The sequence below is a fragment of the Lynx canadensis genome, chromosome D2, assembly GCF_007474595.2.
Source record: "Lynx canadensis isolate LIC74 chromosome D2, mLynCan4.pri.v2, whole genome shotgun sequence".
In the NCBI taxonomy this organism is placed as follows: Eukaryota; Metazoa; Chordata; class Mammalia; order Carnivora; family Felidae; genus Lynx; species Lynx canadensis.
Genome location: NC_044313.2, coordinates 30536214 through 30556311, shown reverse-complemented (window position 1 = coordinate 30556311; position 20098 = coordinate 30536214). Strand labels below are relative to the sequence as shown.

Sequence of the window (20098 nt, the reverse complement as noted above, 5' to 3'; positions counted from 1 at the left end):
TGCTTTACAAAGTGTCTTTTCTACACATCATCACCCCTGATCCTCACGACTGCCCTGGGTGGTAGGTGGGGGTAGACTTCAATAGGCACCTTATACAGATGAGGAAAGCAGGCACCACATAGCTAAGTAACTTACATGAAGTTCGCAACTATTGAGTGGTATTGTTAGAATTAAAACCAGGTCTTCTAATTCCAAGGTCAGTGCTTTCTACTGTTACATGCAACTGCTACAAATAATGTTACCTGCCAGTGACTTTTTTCAGTGCTGCCATAAAAGCTCGGGCCTCCCAGAATGACGCTGACATGCCCTCGTGTTTTCACTGGTCGGCTGATTTTTGAAGTGATGACAAAACTTTGCACAACTGTAGTTCAGCAGCTTTAGAGTTAGGAAGCCCAGGGGTTCGAATCCTGACCCATCCACATCTTGTTTCATTGACTAGGGCAGGTGGCTTACCATCTAATTTCCTTTCCTTGTATATGTACTTCATAGTGTTGTCAGGAGGATTAAATAAAACAATGCCTCTGAAAAAGGCTTAGCACAGTGCCTGGAATGTATTAGAGATTCATAAATAACAACTATCCATGGTAACTGGCAGAATTGACAATGCACTGGTACATGCAATACCCTATTGAGGCTTCAAGACAAGAAAGCATTATGATTATTCCCCTTTCTCCAGCTGATACACCTGACTCTCAGTGAGTAAGGGATTGACTTAAGGTCATGCAACTAGAAAGCTGTAGATCTAGGGCATGAACTCAAGCTATTTGGACTCTAAATCACATGCTTGTCTTTCTACGCAATGTTGCTTCTCAGAAGAGAAGGGAACAGTGGGCACCAAGGCACGCTTTAGAGGATGTTTAGCTACCCTGAATTCCCATCTTCCTCCCTTCTTTGAAGTGGACAATTAATGTTTTCTTGGTCTTACGGAAGATACTGTGCAAAGGCAGCTTTGAGCATCCCAATCTATCATAATTGTCACCTTTAAGCCACTCCTATGTAGGGATGTCTACACTGGTAAGGAAGTAATGCTTGTATAACTAAGGAAGTTTAAAAACATGAAGAGAATGCCTTGAAGCAGAGTATTCAACTTCTCTTTGTGAAAAACCATCCATGCTCCATCTTCTCCCCGCTATAGCAAAAGGCAAGGACATGGCATACTAGAGCCCCAGCTGAGCCCAGCTGAGACCTATGGGTGGGAATATGTGTTGTTGCAAGCCACTGGCTTTTGGTGGTTGTTACTCAGCCTTATCACAGGAAAAGCTGACTAATACACCTGTCAAATTCAGGGTAGGAGGCACTTACCCTGCCACAACGATCTCAAAATCTCCATCATGGTCCACATCGGTGACTGCCACACCATAGTTGAGCTGGGTGGGGTTGCTGTCATAGTCAGGGGGCAGGACCGAGCTGGTGACTGCAGTGAACATGGGTTCAGCACGCTGGGACCCCTCAATGGGGGGCAGAAACCGCAGCAGCAGCAGGAACAATAACATCCTGAACACCTGAAACCAAAAGTTACGAATGTTACTGCAAGTTCTGATAACCAAACAGCCCAGAGTAGGCACATAAGTACCTTTCCCCCCTGTTCACGGAGGGCTTGGCAATTCCTAGGCTGCCACTTTCCCCTAAGACCTGCCCTAACTACCATGTTTAAAACTGCAGCCTGCCTGCATCACACCTGATCATACTTATCCTGCTCTGCTTTATCTTTTTCTTAGCACCTTTCACTGTGTAACATACTGCATAATTTACTTATTCATTGTGGTTACTATTTATCATCTGTCTCCCTCTGCTAGAATGGAAGCTCCACCAGGGCAAGAATCTTTGTGCTTTGCTAACTCGCTGGCATCGAGCCAAGGACAGGGGCTGGCACATAATAGGCACTCAATACACACTTGTTGAGTGAATGAAGGAAGGAATGAATGGTCGAGTATAAATATATAAGCATCTCCCATACTCTGAAAGAAAGATTGGGGGAATGTACAAAATAACCACTTTCAAATAGTCCAGGTGTGGAGCGAGCCCCCATGAGTACCCTGGTCTAGAACAACAATAGAGGCAGTGAAGGATTATCCTTCTATGGGAGATACCCCAGAGGTAGCCTGGAGTGAGTCTGAGACTTGGCAGGTTCCTCTGGCCAAGGTCCCTCCCTAGGGCAGCTGGCCATCATCTCCAGATCAGGAAGCAGTCAGTTAGGGAATGTATTCCAGCAGGATCTGGCGGGTGGTACATCATTCACTTGGAGAAATTAAACCATTGTGTGCGTGTTTTATTATAAATTAATTATGTATAATCCATTGTATAATTCATTATTATATCTCTAACATAACTCAGGGTGTTGCCGAGCAGCCTGGGGCCATGGGAGCTGGTGACATGCACCCAGGAGACTGATGAGAACGGCCAAGGAGGTAGAAGGACTCCACCCCCTCTTGTGTGCGCTACAGATGGCACCACCCTGAGACTCTGCCTGGAGGCCTGGAATCAGAACTCAGAGTGTTCTAAAGGCCCTCCTGGAACAAGTCCCACGAAGGCTGTAGGTCCGGTCTTGCAGGCAAAGTGGGGCCTTCCTGCCTTCAGAAGGCAGCAGACCCCTTCTTGATGGAACTTTTCCTGCTGGCATGCTGGTGCGTCTGGCAGCTGAGAACACGGCTGAGTGAGGCTGAGGTCTTAATGAAGAAGATGGGGAGGCTGGCTTCCCATAAGGAGACAGACACTCCTGCCAGCAAATGAGCCTGCCTCAGTTCAGGACCCAGAAACTCAAATGAGGGGCCCAGGCACTGCCTTCACAGTCAAACATGATTCAGAAGCCTCTCTAATGCCTTGCTGGTGAGGCCGGAGAGAGACCCAGGGGGCAGGGCTCCAAGTGCAGGGCAGAAACTAATCTCAGTGAGCCTTCCTGGGAAGGAGGCTCTTGGAGCCTGTTCACAGGGAACATGTTGGGTGTTGCACTGTCAGAGTGAGGTCAAGTCTAAATTACAGAGATGTCTGAACAAGACAGTATCTTCTACTGGGCTGTCTAATCACTGAAGGCAAATGCATCACTGTGAGAGTTCTGCCACTCGGCAGGAAGTTTGGTTGGATGAAGGAAACTTATAATTGGATTAATGAGCAGCTGGTGGTAAAAATGAGAAGCTAAAGAGTATTTAATAACCAGTGTAGACATGCTGAAATGTAAGGTGGATCTGAAGGTCACTGGTCTTTTCAAGGCATGACCTCTATTATAGGGACAGCAAATGAGTTTCAACCTGAGAGCCAGATCCAATTGATTGGTAGTGGATTGAAAGAGTACTGTGATCAGATTACAAGGTTTTCAATGGACACAGAAGAGAAAGTGGCATTGGGTATACCTTCTAGGAGCTAGGTAGTCCCTCCTGGGCACCATTCCTGCAATTTGGGTCACTGCCACCAGGGAGGCAGGTACCCCTATTAGGGTAATACAAGCAACTGGTAGAAATTTTCTAATGAAGGCCACGAGGGGCAAGAAGCCTGATCCAGCCTGTTGATTTTTACCTTTTCTGTGAAAAGGTGAACTTTTAATTAAAGGAGCCATATGAAAGAGGTAGCTACTCTGTGTTAACCATTTCCAGATGAATACCCTAAAGCAAGACTAAAAAGAAGTAATACACTTATGGGTTGACCTCTATTTTGCTTGGTGACCTTGAACAAGTCACAGCCTTGTTGGGTCCCAGCTTTCTTCTCCAAAATGAAGGTTTGGAATAGACTCTAAAGGTGCTTCCCAGCTCTAAAATTCTATGATGAATTAAAGGATTTTTTTTTTTTTTAGAAGCAGACCTTCAGTAGTTTTTCTCCCTAGCTCCTTCCAAAAATTTCAGACCAACCTGTGTGATTTTCTTTTCTGAGCATATTGAACATATTTTGAACAAAACAGCTTTTGGCAGGATTCTACAGTAGTTCACCCACAGGGGCCAAGGCCAGAGAGGAATCAGCCATCTGATTGGAATCTGAAATCACCCCGCAGTGGACAGCCTCCCCCATGGTGCAGGGAGAACACGCACTTTATCATGAAGAAACCCAGGAAAAGGTCTGGAAAATATCTCCTTCTACTCTCAGGGCTCACATGAAAGAAATCCCTCAAGTGCTCCTCTAAACCATGGCTACACAGACTGCTCGCCAGACCAGCATCAACATCAGCCAGGAGTTTGTTAACATGCAGGATCTTGGGCCCCACGCCAGACCTAATAAGTCAGAATATGCATTTTATTATTTTTTAATTTTTATTAAAAATTTTTTAATGTTAATTTATTTTTGAGAGAGAGAGAGAGAGAGTGTGAGCAGGGGAGGGCAAAGAGAGAGGGAGACACAGAATCTGAAGTAGGCTCCAGGCTCTGAGCTGACAGCACAGAGCTGGACGTGGGGCTCAAACTCATGAACCATGAGGTCATGACCTGAGCCAAAGTCAGATGCTTAACTGACTGAGCCACCCTGGCACCCCCAGAGTATGCATTTTAATAAGACTTTAGGTGACACAAATGCACGTTAAACTTTGAGAAACACTGCTTAGCTGTAGCTGTATACTAGAATCACTGGGGGAGTTTCTAAAAAATACTGTTGTCCAACAATGATTTCTTGGACATGACACCAAAAGTACACACAACAAAAGAAAATACAGATAAAATGGATTACCTCAAAATTTAAAACTTTAGCACATCAAAGGACACTATCAACAGAGCAAAAAAGTGACCCACCAAACAGGAGAAAATATTTGCAAATCATACATCTGATAAGGGATTAATATCCAGAATATATAAAGAGTTCCTACAACTCAACAACAAAAAAACAACCCAATTAAAAATGGGTAAGGGACTTGAATAGACACTGCTCCAAAGAAGAGATATACAAATGGCCAATTAATATGTGAAAAGACACTCAACATCAGTAACCATTAAGGAAATGCAAATCAAAACTACAGGAAGAGACCACTCATACCCTTAGGATGGTTATAGTAAAAAGAAAACAAAAACAAAAAAACAAAAAAGATGGAAAATGGCAATCGTTCGTGAAGATGTGGAGGAGTAAGACCTTTGTGTATTGCTGGTGGGAATGTAAAACGGTACAGCTACTGCGGAAAACTGCTATGTAGCAGTGCCTCAAAAAAAGCCCCAAATACAATTGCCATGTGATCTGGCAATCCCACTTCTGAGTTTACACTGGAAAGAACTAAAAGAGGGGACTCAGACAGATATTTCTACACCCATGTTCACAGCAGCATTATTCACAATAGCCAAAAGATGGAAGCAGCCCAAGAGTCCAAATGGGGAAACAAAATGTGGTCTATACATAGAATGGAATACTAGAACCTTTGGAAAGGAAGAGAATTCTGACACATGCTACAACATGGATAAACTGCAAAGACATTATGCTAAGTGGAGTAAGCCAGTCACAAGGATACATAATCTATAATTCCACTCAGATGCAGTACCCAGGGTAGTCACGTTCACAGACACAGAAAATAGGATGTTGGCCGCCAGGGCTTGGTGGGGAGAGGAGAAACGGGGAGTTCGTGTTTAATGGATACAGAGTTTCAGTTTGGGAAGATGACAAATTTAGAGACGGATGATAGTGATGTTGCACAACAATGTGAACGCACTCAGTGTCACTGACCTGTACACTTAAAAATGGCTAAAGTGGCAAACTTTATGTTCTCTCAATATATATTAGCACAATAAAAAAATATAGATGTCTGGTCTCATACCAAGAGATTCCCACTTAACTCGCACCGGCTGCAGCAGGGGCATCAGAGTTTTAAAAGCTCCCATGTGATCATAGTATGTTGCAAAATTTAAGAAACGCTGTTTTATACGAGTGCTTCAGTACTTCTCAAACTTTAATGTGCATACGAATCATCTGGGGGTTTGTTAAAATGCAGATTCTGACTAGGTAGATCTGTAGTAGGGTCCAACATTCTCTAGTTCTGACAAGTTCCCAGGTGACGTCAATGGCTCCAGTCTACAAACTGCACATTCAATAGCGAGGAACAACTATCCCACAGCTCCCAGGCCAGAAACCAGGGTATATACTACAGTGAAGGTACGAGATTAGTTCCAGAACCTTCTCCTCTGTCTCCAGATCTAAGGAGCTGAAATCAAGGGAGGGTTATGCAATCCACAGGGCTGCAGGCTCAGTTTATCCTTATACGCTCAAAGTACTAGCTGTCTTCAGCTTGAAGTTAAATTACCACACTTAATATGGAGTGACAAAGAAGGCTTCTGACTCCAGTTTTTGCAAAAAAGTGAGAAGAGGGGAAGGGTTGGAACTGGAAGGGGGTCAGGTCAAGGAGAAAAGAGATAGCTACCATCAAAGGCTTACAGAAAATGGGGTATGGGCAGGAATTTGCAGGCAAGATAGAGATGCATGGGGTGCCTGGGTGGCTCAGTTGGTTAAGCGGCCGACTTTGGCTCAGGTCATGATCTCACGGTCCGTGAGTTCGAGCCCTGCGTCGGGCTCTGTGCTGACAGCTCAGAGCCTGGAGCCTGTTTCAGATTCTGTGTCTCCCTCTCTCTGACTCTCCCCCGGTCATGCTTTGTCTCTCTCTGTCTCAAAAATAAATAAGTGTAAAAAAAAATATTTAAAAAAAAAAGACAGAGATGCATGCCAATGTGTTCTTAAAAACCATCATAGTGCCTGGTACTAGTAGGTGCTCAATTATTATTTGTTAAATGTACAAAGGAAGGAATATGTCCAAATGATAATGTGACCGGCAGAAATGGCTTGCAACTTGTCAAACACTTATTTAAAAACTGTTCTTTCCCGAAAGCAATGCTTCTCAAACTGTAACGTGCTTACAGATCACCTGAAGATCTTGGTAAAATGCAGATTCTGATTTGGTAGGTCTGGGGTGGGGCCTGAGTTTCTGCACTCTAACAAAACGCCACAGGATGCCTCTGCTGCTGGTCTGCAGACTTCACTTTTAGTAGCAAGGCTCTAGACCAACGGTTCTAAACCCTAGCTGGCCAACAGAATCACCTGGGCAGTGTTTAGAAACACACTGTGGCCCAGCTCCTTCACCCAGTTCTGATTACATCGGTCTGAGGTGGGGCTTGGGTGCTGTATATTTTTAGAAGCTCCCCAGATGATGTTGATGGGCAGCCTGGGCTGAGAACCACTGCCCCAGGCGCATGGTCCTCAGATATCCGGGAGTGTAAGCTACAATCTGATTTAAAGTGAAAAATGTTTCTGCTACCAAAATTCGTCAGCAGCTTGTTGAAGTATCTAAGAAAGCCTGCTTAGCTAGAGAATGTCAAAGGAAGACGTGAGACGCAGAGTTTGGGGAGGAAAGCCGAGCGGGATGGGACCGCCTGAAGCAGCGGCACAGCAGGCACCCGGAGTGACCTCACATTTTACATGGCTGACTTGGGAAACCTCCTGTCACACCACTGTGAACATCTGAATCTTGTGGGAGAGTGTGGAGAAGTTAAAAATAGAATTAAAAAGTAGGTTGAACTGAATTTTTTTGTTTTCTTGAATGCTCGGGTATTAAGTGCCTACTATGTATTCGAGCGCTGAGTGGTGCCGAGCGATAGGTTAAGCGTGTAAGTGCAAAGGGCGGACGTAGGGGCAGAGCGGCCTGGAGGAGGCGAGGCTGACTCCCAAAGGCAAAGCTTGAGCAGGTGGGGGAGTGGGGCCAGGGTACCTGTACCTAGCTAGATAAGGAACATGGGCTGCGCCTGCAGGGGAGGAGCGGACAGGGGCAGAGAGGGGTCTGTCTTAACAAGGGCAAGAGATTGCAGAACTTGTGTTTCAGACAGTGAGAAGAATTGCTTTGTAATAATAATTAAAAAAAAAAAAAAGCTCTCTAAGCAAACTTCTTGAGCAATCCTCAGCAGGATAAAAAGAGGGAAAGAAAAACCCAAAGGCTGGAGTCAGGGACCTGGATTTGGATCTCAACACCCACCCCGCCCCACAAACTAGGACCTGGGGCATGTTCCTTAATTGTTCAGATCTTCAGTGTCCTCATCTGTGAGGTGGGAATCATATGCCACACCAAGGTTTCAAGGGTTGGGTGAGCGAGTGAGCACCTGCCGGAGGCCAGGCAGGGCAGCGCTGCTCACCGCTCATTTCCCTTCCTTTCACACGGATAGTGTTAGGTTAGATCGTCCTTAGACATTGGCTGGGGGTCACATGCAGCCAAACTCAGTTTTCTGCGGCCTTGGGACTTTCCTGAATTGGGTCTGAAAACTGGTAACCAAGCAACCTAGATCTCGGATGTGGGGTCAGGCAGCTGTGGGGAGAGGCTTCCAGGACAATTTTCAGGGCAAACAGTTCTTTAGCAATTATCGAAAGAGCCAAGGGCACCACCCCGAGATCTCACAAAAGAAGAGCCCGGAATGCTTCAGATGTTGGGAATGGGCAGAGAGCACAGACCCTTTCCAGACATTGTAGGAGGGCAGAGTCTCACTCTACAAAAGAGCTCTGGATGCTTCGGATGTTAGAGATGAGCAGGGAGCCCAGACCCTTTCCAGACACTGTAAGAGGGCAGAGGCTCCAGGGAGAAAGACAGCTGCGGGGTCACTGTGCCCTGTGCAGGCTGGGCCACCAGATCTATGCAGAGTCCCATGGAGGAGGGCTTGGAACTAAGGCATCTTTGGAGAAGAGGCAACAGAAGCCGTCTTGGTTTATTTACCCATAGCGACACTCCCTGTGGACCCGTGATGAGCCTGGGATTCTGCTTGGCAGCACTAAGGTCACAGGGAGGAAGTCAACATTTGCAGTACAGGGTGAAGGGTGCCATGGAGGAGGACGCACAAAGAGAAACCTAACTTAGCTCGGCGGGGGGGGGGGGGGGGGGGGGGGGGGGGGTGGCGGGGTGGGGGGACTGGAGTGCTTCCACACAGATAGGGTGCTGTAGGTACTGTAGCCACAAGTTAAAGATGTTAAGGAGGTAGCAGACCGGAGAGGAAGGAGAGGAGAAGGAGCAGAGAGCAGATTCAAAGGTGTGGAGGACCCGGCTGTTAAGCCACCCTGGCCTTCCTGGCCTTCTAGAACTGTCTATTTATTTATTTATTTGTAACTTTTTTATTCATTTTTGAGACAGAGAGAGACAGAGCACTAGCGGGGGAGGGGCAGAGAGCAAGGGAGACACAGAATCCAAAGCAGGCTCCAGGCTCTGAGCTGTCAGCACAGAGCCCAACGCAGGGCTTGAACCCATGAACTGTAAGATCATGACTCATGGGCCGAAGTCAGACACTTAACTGACTGAGCCACCCAGGTGGCCCTAGCACTGCCTGTTTGAAGGCCCCAATCCCCTGATCATGAGTTGGGAGGAAGCATTTATTTCCCACTCCGGAAGTTTCCATCCCGAAGACCTTCCACTTGCCTAGAGCAGGGGTTCTCAACTGGGGGCAATTTTGCTTCCCCACCTACTCCCTGGAGTATCTGTCAATGTCTGGGGATATTTTTGGTTGTCAGACCAGGGAAGGGGGGGTTACACTGGCATCTAGTGGGTAGAGGCCAGGGCTGCTGCCAAACTTCCTAGGGTGCACAGGACCATCCCCACAACAAAGAAGTGCCCAGCCCAAATCACCAACAGGGTGCGACTGAGAACATCCAGTGCTGGTGCAGCATTCCCAGCCTCCTTTCTCCCCCCAACTCCTCCTCCTGAGGGCCTGAGCAGGGACTCACAGACCGGTCAGTGTGCAAGAACTGGGCAGGAGAGCCCTTTTTGGACCAGCCTCCCTGCAGAGGCTGCTCTCTGCCCAGTGCTGAGATGGGTCAGGCAGGCTGAGTCCTTCCCTCACCCGCAGGGAGGGCCGCAGTGAGGTGCCCCACAGACCCCACTCTGAAGCCTGGCCTTCCAAACAGCGGTATCTGTAGTGACCGTGGCATTCTAATCTCTGCCTGAGGCTGGCCTCTCTCCTCCCTTTTTCCTCCCCCCTTCTCTCTCTCAGTTGGTTCTGAACCTGAGTAAGGAGGGGGGATGCTCTTCATTGGGCCCCTTCCACCCCCAACACTGTCATTCCGGTTGGAAATGCGGTGTCATAATTGGTTCTTGCTTCTTCCTCATTCCTCACACCTGCTGGATCACCACGTCCATGCTGCTCCATGGATATTTCTCAAAACTGCTCGTTCTTTCCACCCCCACTGCCAGAGATCGGCTCCTCTGTCTTTCACCCGAACAGTGGCAATACTAACTACCCCCTTCCGCTCAGCTCCCCCACTTCCACATGCCTGTCAGAGCTCTGTTTCTAATCTCCGAACTGATCACATCTCTCTTTAGCTTAATTCATGGGACTCTGTACACCAGGCAAACAGATTTCCACTGCAATTTTGCATAACAAGTACCACATGAGGAATGGCTAGTAATATTAACACTTACCTAACTACTGACTAGGTGCCAGGCACTACTCTAAACCTTCGCCGAGATGATCTCATTCAATCCTCATAGTAACCTTGTGAGGTAGGTGTTGCTGCTGACCCCGTTTCACAGATGAGGAGACAAAGGCATAGCGAGGTTAAGTAACCTGCTTAAGGTCACAGAGCTAGTACGTAGTGGAGCCAGATTTTGTGTCTAAGCACACCGGCTCCAGTATTGGTATTCTGGACACTACACTAGACAGACACCTTCTCTCACTATACCAAACTTGTCTTAAACCAAGTGAGATGGGAACGCAGTGGAAGGAGCAAGCACCATGGCCTGCGGTGGCAGGGGGGGCCCAAGAGAGAGGCAGTGATGAGTTGGCCAAGGGGAGAAGGTGGAGAAAGTGTCCCGGGCCGAGGGGCCGGCATGAGGCGTGGACAAGCAGGCTTGTGCTGTGCAATGAGGCTCTGTGTGGCTGGAGCACAGGATGGGGCAGAGCAATCTTTGGGAAGGAGGGTGGCTGAGGAGGCTGGAAAAGAGAGGCGGTCTCATGAGCAGTACTAGCCAGAGTGGGTTAGGGAACCACCCAGCTGGGGGTGGTGTGTTAGAAAGCCCAGTGTAGCAGTGGGGTGTGGAGGAAGCCATGGGAGGGTGCAGCTGGAAGCTGAGATGCCAGCTGGGAAGCAAATACTGTGCCCAAGTGGGAGAGAAAGCTGGAGGTGCCCCTCAGTCACTCACTCATTTATTCATTCCATATTCCCGCACACCCACACCGTATCAGGCACTGTGCCCAACACTGGGAAAACAACTGAGAACAAACAAAAGGCCTTGCCCCACGGAGTATATGTTCTGAGGCCTCAGTCATGGGTGTCTCTCCACCTTGTCTCTGTCCTCATCTTCTGCATTGCCAAATGCTAGACTTTCGGAATCTGGCCCCCCCCCCCCCGCCGCCCCTCACCTGAGGGGCCACCAAGTCCTATGCATCTTCCCCAGCACCCAGAAAATATAAGGTTTCCTTCTCTTTCCCTCTACCTGGGGAAAACACCACATGCTGCCTGCAGCTGCACTCACGGATAGGAAGCAGACTTGGTCCTGCTCCAGAAAAGCCAGAGGAAAACTCAGGGGACCCAGGCTAGGAGGTGCCACAGAGACTAGCAGGCTAATGAAACGGGGTTACCGAAAGTGAGAGGACAAATGGAGTCTCCTAGCCTTACGCACAGGGCGCACAGCAGGTGCCTCAGAAGTATTGTTAATTGCTTAGACTCCCTGGTCTGTGAAACGGGAAATGAAATGAGATAATGCCTGTTAAGTGCTGAGCACGGTGCCTGGCAAACACAAAGTCCGTACATGGTAGGTGACGGTAACAGCAATCACACTATTACTACTGCTAACAAATGTTGAATGAAGGAATGCAGTTCAGGAGGTGGAGCCCAGGCCCACCAGGTACTCCCCTTCCAGAAGTAGTTGCCAAAGTCGAATGGAATGCCTGGGGACTGACTGTCAGACTTCGAGAGATAGGCTTCTTTCTGTGACTCATTTGTCTAGGGAGGCTGGTGGAGTTCTCTGGCTTCTTCAGCACTGCCTTCCACACACAGGACCCCTCCATTTACTGACATATACATACACATGCATGCTCAAACAGTAGATGCCCATGGGCCAGGTCAGAAATGACAGCTAAGGCATGGCTCCTGACCTCCAGGAGCTTATAGTTGAGCAGGGGTGAGGCACAATTCAGAGGGATAAGCTCAGAGCAGCAACAGGTACGATGTGCAGCTGTAGCCCGTAAGAGGAGGAGTTGTCTAGGGAGGCGGGTAGGAAGGGTAGGTAGAAGGAAGGAAGGAAAACTGAGATTCCAAGGGAGCTGCATTCCAGGTGGATTTACAGATCAAGGCTCGGGTGCACTAGGCAAAGGCAGTTGTTGCTGGAATGCAGGGTCGGGGGTGTGGAGTGCAGGGTGTGGGAAAAGGTGGAGGCAGCAGCTGTGGCCTGTGGAGCCTGCAAGGTCAGGAGCCTGGAGTCATACCATGGGAGAGGGTTTGGCGTTGGCTAAGACATGATCAGACTTGCATTTTATTTAAAAAAAAATTGTTTTTAATGAGAAAGAGCGATTTAGATTTGGGGCAGCAGTGTTCAGGACGAGCAGGCTGTGCTTCTGAAAAGTGAGTGAGCTTCTGAAAAGTTTCACAGAGGGGACTGGCGTCCTGGGGCAGGGCAGTGGCATGGCACTGGACGACCTCCAGACTTCTTTTCCAGGCCTAAGAGTCTACGGGTCAGGGATTTTTGTTTTTTTGTTTTTTTCCTAAATCACTTAAAATGCATTAGTGGACCTTGCTATTTAGAAGCATGCCCCTGGGAATCTTTTGGTGAAGCAGTGATTCCCTCCCTAGTCTGTCTTCAGTGGAAATCCAAATTCTCATCTATTCTATCAGCTGAAAGCAAAGTCATACTTACACTGAGCTTCCCTGCAGCAGCCTGGTGGGAAGGTGGAGGGAAGGGGAGTGAGCGCGTGGAGGGTGGTAAAGAGGAGGAGAAACTCAGCCTTGCCCAAGGCTCAGAGCCTGCCACCACCTTGTAGGGTGGGCCCTGCCTGAACTCCTCAACCCTTGCTTGAGCAGTGGGACCTTGAGGTCCCTAGAGCCCTCTGGGAAGAAGGAGCCAGAAGGAAGACTGGCCAGTTTGGAGATCCGCTTTCATACCAAGAGTCACCTCTGCCCCAGAACAGCCACCCACATTCACTTATTTATTCAAGCAGCCACGGAGTTCTTCCATGTGCCAAGCACCATGCCAGGCACTGAGGTTATTATGGCTAAGAACAAAAGACACAGTGCCTGCCTTGACATTGCTTACAAGGCAGTATTTCTCCTTCTCAGGGACTCTTGTGTCCCCACTTGCAAAAGCCTCCTTGGACATATATAGCTTCTCAGAGGAGAGGTGCATGATTACGATTTCCAAGAAAGTCTGTTCTTAGAGACCAGGATGAAAGGGAATGCGACGTCACTTAGACAACGAATCTGTAGGTGACGGAAAGGGCCTGTCTGCTTAGCTCCTCTGATTACAGGGATTGACCAGAGTGTAACCTTGATCCTCTAAGGAGAGACTCAAGTGACTGCCTACCTCCAATCCTCAGCGCACAGAGAGCGAGACCAGAGATGGGCCTTCAGTGAAAAACACCAACCGAGGCCGCTCCTATCAATCTTGAAGGAGCTTTTCTGCCCACTTAGGTGGGGATGGGGCTCCCAGGCCTGTTTCCTACTCAGACAGCTGAGTCAGGATTCACCTGGCACAACAGGTCCTTATAAAGAAGACATCAAAGGAAGGCAGAGAAGGGATGCCGAGGGAGGAAGCTCCACTTGGGGGCTGCTCTCCAGGCAGATGGAGGCTGCTGTTAGGGTGGAAGTCCCCACAGTCTCTCCCTTGGTCAACGGGACACCTTGAGCTCAGCGGTGATTCCCATGACCTTGTCACTGTACTTGTTGGGTGCAAACAAAGATAACAGTAACTAAAAACAACAGGAAGGGTCATTTTATACACTCTCTGTACTTGCAATTCTTCTGTGGCTAATTAAAGTAATATGTCAAAACGTCCCTTGGAAGAGATCTTTAAGAATTTGTCTGTTAAGTAAACAAGGTTTTACTAATTAATGACACGCCTTCTCAACCCTCCAGTGAAGTTCTTTGCAGAACTTCCCTGTGCCAAGAGGGTTGAGCAGGAAAGGGTGAAGAAGTTCCCACCTCCCCTTCCCGGAGGGAGTGGGGACAAATCCAATCGCTTGTCATTTGTGGAGCTATCAGTTTGTCCTCCGGATGTTGATCAGATTTCCTGGGCTGGAACCAACTTACAGGGCCAGGGTACTGGAATTTTTCCAAGAAGAAAACGCTTTGCTTCTTACGAAGTCAACATGATGTCTTTCAAGGAAAATTTTTATCTTCTCCTTTTTAAGTGCCTAGGGTTTTTGAAGGGCAAATCTTTGTACTTTTCTCTAAAGATAATGATTATGATGTACTTACCATTTGCTAAGACCACCCGCCATCCACACACACACACACTCAAAGAGGCCTGGGGGTGGGGGAATGATGCGCCCAATGTTACACAATGAGTCAGTGGCACAGTCAGAAATAGAACTTTCCAAACTCCCAAATTCTTAATAATAGCAATATTAATAATAGTCTCTTTATAATTTTCTAAGTGTTTTCACAGCTCACAGTGAATCTTCACATCTTTGAGAGAGTCTGTAAGTTGGTCTCAGCAAACAGCAGATCTGAGTTCCAGACCAGCATGGCCGCCCGCTTGCTGTAGGACCCTTGCTAGCTTTTTTACCTCTCTAGATCTTAGTGTTCTCAACTGTGAAATGGGAGAGCGGGATGAGAACGCATCTGAAATTCCTCCCATTTCTAGCATGCTACGATTCTGTGTGGTACTGCTCCAGTCCAGGTTCCGCAGCCTGGCATTGCTGACATTTTAGGCCGATTTTTTTGTTGGGGGGCTGTCCTATGCATTATAGGATATTTAGCCTCATCCCTGGCCTCTACCCATTAGATGGTAGTAGCACTCTCTAGCCCAGTGGTGACAACCAGTATCTCCAGATACTGCCAAATGTCTGGGAGGCAAAGTAGGCCCCCTAGTCAGTGCCAAAGAGCTTCAATAAGGTCAAGATCACGAGTGGTTCAGTGTGAACTTCCTGTCCCCAAACCCTTCACACCTTTCTGTATGGTTTTCAAATACAGCCTCCAAGTCCTTTGCTGCTTCTCATTTCTTAACTGCCCTAAGTGGTCCAGGGTGTGTTGGGTGTGATAATAAGCCAATTGATTTCATACTTTTTCCTAAGGAGAGTTCACAGGTTTATGTCCCCTAAGCAACCAGCCAGGCTCCCCAGAAATCCCTCGCAGAGCCCCGGCTGGCCTGGAAGCCTGTATCTGCAGCCTGCAGGAGGCTGGGTGAGCACAGATTTGTCAGCACTCTTAAATCACTGGGCTCGGGGAAGGCTTCTCCCAGCACAAAGATCCTTCCTTAGGAATCAATAGCTCAGGGCCCTTCATCACATTCAGAATTATCCTGGGACCTGTAAAATTTCTTTTCCCCAAGTATGGCAGAACCCCCAAACAAAGCCCCAAGGTGGGGGAAGGAAGAAGGCAAGGAGGGAGCCCTGCCAGGAAGGCCTTGTCCATCAGCCCAGATGTTGCTGTGAGCAGAGGGCTGATATGCAAACCTGGACACTCGGCCTCGCTTGCTTGGAAAAGGAAGCCTCGGTGTGGTTCCCAGTGATCCCACAACAATATCCCCTTCCAGCTGAATACCTTTTTATGTCTTACTGAGGGCAGAGGCATGTTAGAGACTATCTTCCTTGCTCTTCACTGTCTATCCTACCCTCATCACAGGGCTGCCATCTTCACCGTTTTGCAGAGGAGGAAACTGAGGCATGCAGAAGTTAAGCAGTTTGCCCAAAGTCTCTAAGCCAGTAAATGGGGGAGCCAGATCCTAAGCCTGTGTCCTTTCTACTCCACGGATTGCCTTCCCAATGAGAGTAAGGTAAGGATCAGCCATCCAGTGGGGCTCGCGAAACGAGTGGCTTCTTGATTTCTCAGGGTCTAATGCCACTTCTCAAACTCTATGTCCTCTCCTCCATTAAACCAAAATCTAGAGATCCTATGCTACAGCCATATTTTACATAATTATATTCCTCTCCTTATCCAGACTAGACCAAGCCTTGGGAATGCAGGCACATTCCTTGAGCTAGAGCCGGGAGCTGGCGTGGATCTCAAGCACGGTCTCTCAGAACCCCACTTCTTAAAGGAGGGGCTGTTGCTGTCTGGTGGTCCACGTAATCTTACTACCTCCCTCCCCCCTTGAAGACTAAGACCCAACTTGCCTGTGAGCCTGGAGGAGAAGAGGAAACTCAAGCATCTTCCCCGGCAACAAGCATCCCTTGGGTGAGCTTTAGGGACAGAAGAGGATCTGGCTCTCAGAATTCTGGGGCTTGGCAGGCACTAGTTCCTTCTGAGGGTCGCCACCAAGTCTGCTGAGGCTCTGGGAGGAACCCAGAGGAGCTCCATGCAGTGCGCAAAGGAACGGGGTGGGGAGAGGAAATGGAGGGGCGGCCCACAGGCTACTCAGCAAACCTCCTTCCCGGGGCCCAGCTCAGATGTCGACAGTCAGACTTACAGAACAGAAAAAGGGCAGTGGAAATGGTAGCATCTTCCAGGTCACCCAAGAAGCCCTAATACGAGGATTTTGCAAAAATAGAACATCCTAGCACTCTGACCTTGAGCTGGGAGCAGCAAAGATGGGGAAATGGGCAAATAACTGTTGGGAACTCTCCACTCCACCCAGTATCTGAGTAATGGAGGTGTCAGCGGCAGTGGTATGATGCAGGACAGGGAGACCCTACTCCAGCACGCCTTTGTGAAAGAAAGGAAGAGCTTTGACTTGGGTTTCAAGGCCACAGAGAGGGACTGGGCACTTCTGATTCCTACATGCATGGACAGAGAACTGGAGTTGCTTTGTCTCTGCCTAAAAGACTGCTTGGAATAATGAGATAAGATAATGGACGAAAGGGAAAAAAACGATTAGGAATTTCTATTACCTGCATATGTACATTACAAGAACTTTATCTGCTCCTCACTCTGAATAATTGATTTGAAGACAATTTCCCCAAATTTACTAATTTTATTAATTGACCAATGTCAGCAGCTACGAGTACCTAGTGTGCCAAGAACACACGTCCATCTCCATAGTAAAAAGGGAGGAAGCAGGTCACAGAGTGGAAAGAGCTCTGAGCAGAGAACTGGAAATCCTGAAACCTCATCCAGTGTCTTCCATCAAAGAGCCATTGTGACCTTGGACCAGACACTCGCCTTCACTGGGCTTCAGCTTTCTCATCTGTAAATTAAGTATGCATGTGAGTGCTGGGGATGGGATGAGGTTGGACTAGATGCTCTTCAAGGCATCTCCCTTCTAGCCCTAATGCTTCTTGGACTCCAGGAGCTGCTAACAAGTTCAAAGGACACACCAGAACCAAGCACAAAGGAATGATCTCAGAGAGCAGGTGGGGCTGAGTACTAGCTCTCTGTCCTTGGAATGTTGTACGTGCATCTGCCCCATTGCACCTGAGATGACAGGACCACCTGATGTCCAGGAAGCCTGTGGTAGAAGGGCTTCAATCATGAAGGTGAGGGTTGGGGGCTGTGGTCTCGGCTTGCTTAGACGTTTCGTTACCATGGTCAGTGAACAGCAAGAAGTGGGAAAGTCTTGACCTGGGTGCCTTTGGCGCCCCCTACTGGACACCAAGGAGCCTGCTTCACCTTTAACCCCTGATCGCTTCAGCAGGCAGCAAGGAAGATTGAGAACAGGAGACTGTCATAAGCACTTTCATAGTACTGCCTTTGTGGTCCCTGGTCCTCTCTCCACAACAGCGTATGTTTCACTCCCTAGAATTACACAGACTATTGGTCCACACGTTTACAGGCAACCTGTGCAGGATGGGACATCTTAAGCAAACATCAAGATGCCACAAAATAAACATCAGGGTTCAGAACACCAGGTGCAACCCAGATGGAGAGAAGGGAAGAAAGAGCAACAAGCAGGTATTTCGCTGCACAAATCCACACTGGAGAGAAGGTGTTGGGAAATGTAGCAGAAAACGTTGACTGCAGGCAGAGAATGGAGCTGGGTCTGGGGTTATGGACTGATAACCCCCCTAAAAGATCTCCAGGTTGAAGCAGCTCCTCTAGGAGTTCAAAACACCCACTCATGTTCAGGAATGGTATACAGGTGAAGGATATACCTCAACTGAGGAGCATGCCTTTGACCTTCTCCAGAGTCCATCAGTGCCAACTGGAAACCAGAATATTCTAATTGTGGTCCACTGAGCCAGCCTCAAGACCCTAAACCCCCTTCATTGCTTCTTAAATTCACTTTGGGACCTGCTGCCAGAATGATGTTCTTAAGCCAGAGAGAGAGAAAATGCTTCCTCAAAAGGTATATTGGAAGAACTACCATGTTCCCACTTTTCCATCCTCCATCATCCCCTTCCTCAGGGCCAAGAGTGACGTACAGCAAGACTCTGAATTCACTCTGGTTCAGTCTTGGGTATGTCCAGCCCAAGGCATCAGGGTAAAAAAATCTCCCATCAGCAGCATTTGTCTCCCCACGTGAGTTCCCCAAATTCAAGGCGGCACTACAGAGCTGTCCCCCATTCTTGGAACCTTTTCCCCTTCTTTTCCACCCGGCTTCACTTGGGAAGTCCTGCACCCATCCCAGAAGACATCTCAAGTGTGACTCGAGAACGTGTCCTGCCTGGAGAGCAGAAGCACCTCCTGGGACGCACAGGAGCCACACTAGGTGCACACTCCACCACAGGCGCCAGCAATATTCATTAGTCATTCCCTGAGGAAGGGGAGTGCCCCCACCCCCCTCCAACCCCAGGAGCCTTTCCCGACCACTCTGGGAGGCTCCCATCCAGGCTGGGATGACTCTGGACTCTCGAGTTGGTTTCTGCAGAAACGGGACTAAACCAGGGTTCCCAACTACTGTATGTACTGCGAAGAAGCGAGCTGCATTGTTGGGCATGCCCCCAAGTCTGGCCTGCTGCCCCATCAAAGCCTCCATGTGCCCCCAAGGGCCGAGGAAGACCCCCCTTCCCCCCTGGAATGCCTGAAGCTGGTTTGCCTGAAACAGGCTGCGAGCGAGGAGACCACACCTCGGTCCAGCAAAGGCAGCTGGCAGCTACGCTGCTCGCGGGGCTGGCTCCCGGAGCTCTCGGCCACGGAGCGCTGTGCCTAGGAGCTCGGCTTCCCCGGGGAAGAAGCACAGGCTCCCCGGGGCTCTTCCCTATCCTAGCAGCGTAGTGGGTGAGCTACTACTGGTCGAGGCCAGTAGCTTCCCCGGCTCGGAGCTGAGCCCAGCTGGGTGACTCCCAAATACCCCCAGCACATCCTTCCTCACCTGCTCCGCCCCCCTGGCAGCCCCAGTGCCCCCCTCCCCAAACGGCTGACCTCCAGGGCGCCCCCAACACCTTCCCTGCCAGCTGAGTGGGCTGTCGTCCGCACACCCCCGCTTCCACCTCTCCTCCACCTCCAGCCCCGCGCCCGCCTCGCCCCCAGCCCGCGGGGGAGGCTCCGCGCGCCGGTCGAGTCCTGCGCAAGTTGGACACACAGCCTCCGCCTTCAGTGGCGGTGTCCGTCTTCCCGGTTCCCCGGCGGCATCCCCGCCACCCCTGCGGGCGAGTCGGGAGGGGCGCGCAGAGCGGGAGAAACTTTCTCCGCCTGAGAGAGTGGGGGCACGGGAGCGGGTACTCACGCCGAGGTCAGCGCTCGGAGCCATCTTGGGGCTCTCTCAGCCCCACCGCCTGGGGGCGTCGGAGCACTGGCACTCACTGCCTCCGCGGCCGCCGCCGCCGCCGCCGCCGCCGCCGCCGCCGCCTTCCAGCTCCCAGCCCCGGTCCCGGGCTGGCCTCGAGCCTCCCGCCCCGCCACCGCTCGCTCGCTTTATACAACTCCACTCGAGCGCGCCCGGGCTTATGTAAAGGCTGGCGGAGACCCGCAGCCAATGGCGCGGCAGCTGGAGCGGGGGGGCCCGGGGCGGGGGGCGCCCGCACGGCCAATCGCGGCGCGGGGAGCCCGGGCAGCCGGTGGGGGGAGGGGACGCCTCCCCGCGCTGATTTAGGAGCGGGGATTGCGGTGGCAGCAGCCGGCAGCCGGGCCGGGCCGGGCCGGCGCGGCGCGGCGGGCGCTGGGGTGGGCGGCGGCGCAGGCGGCGCAGGCGGCGGCGAGGGCGGGCGCCCCCCGC

At 49.9% G+C, this 20098-nt stretch overlaps 1 protein-coding gene across 2 annotated transcripts in view; it reads right to left on the bottom strand.

Annotated features, from left to right (window-relative positions):
• CRTAC1 (cartilage acidic protein 1) overlaps positions 1–19688 on the bottom strand; it is a 149823-nt gene extending 130135 nt beyond the window's left edge. For both annotated transcript variants that reach the window (XM_030334807.1, XM_030334808.1), the window contains exons 1-2: positions 19610–19688; positions 1303–1502 (exon numbers count right to left, since the gene is read on the bottom strand). In XM_030334807.1, the coding sequence (XP_030190667.1) occupies positions 1303–1502; positions 19610–19633 (224 nt within the window). In that variant the 5' untranslated portion in view covers positions 19634–19688. The remainder of the gene's footprint in view (positions 1–1302; positions 1503–19609) is intronic.
• Positions 19689–20098: the final 410 nt, after the last annotated feature.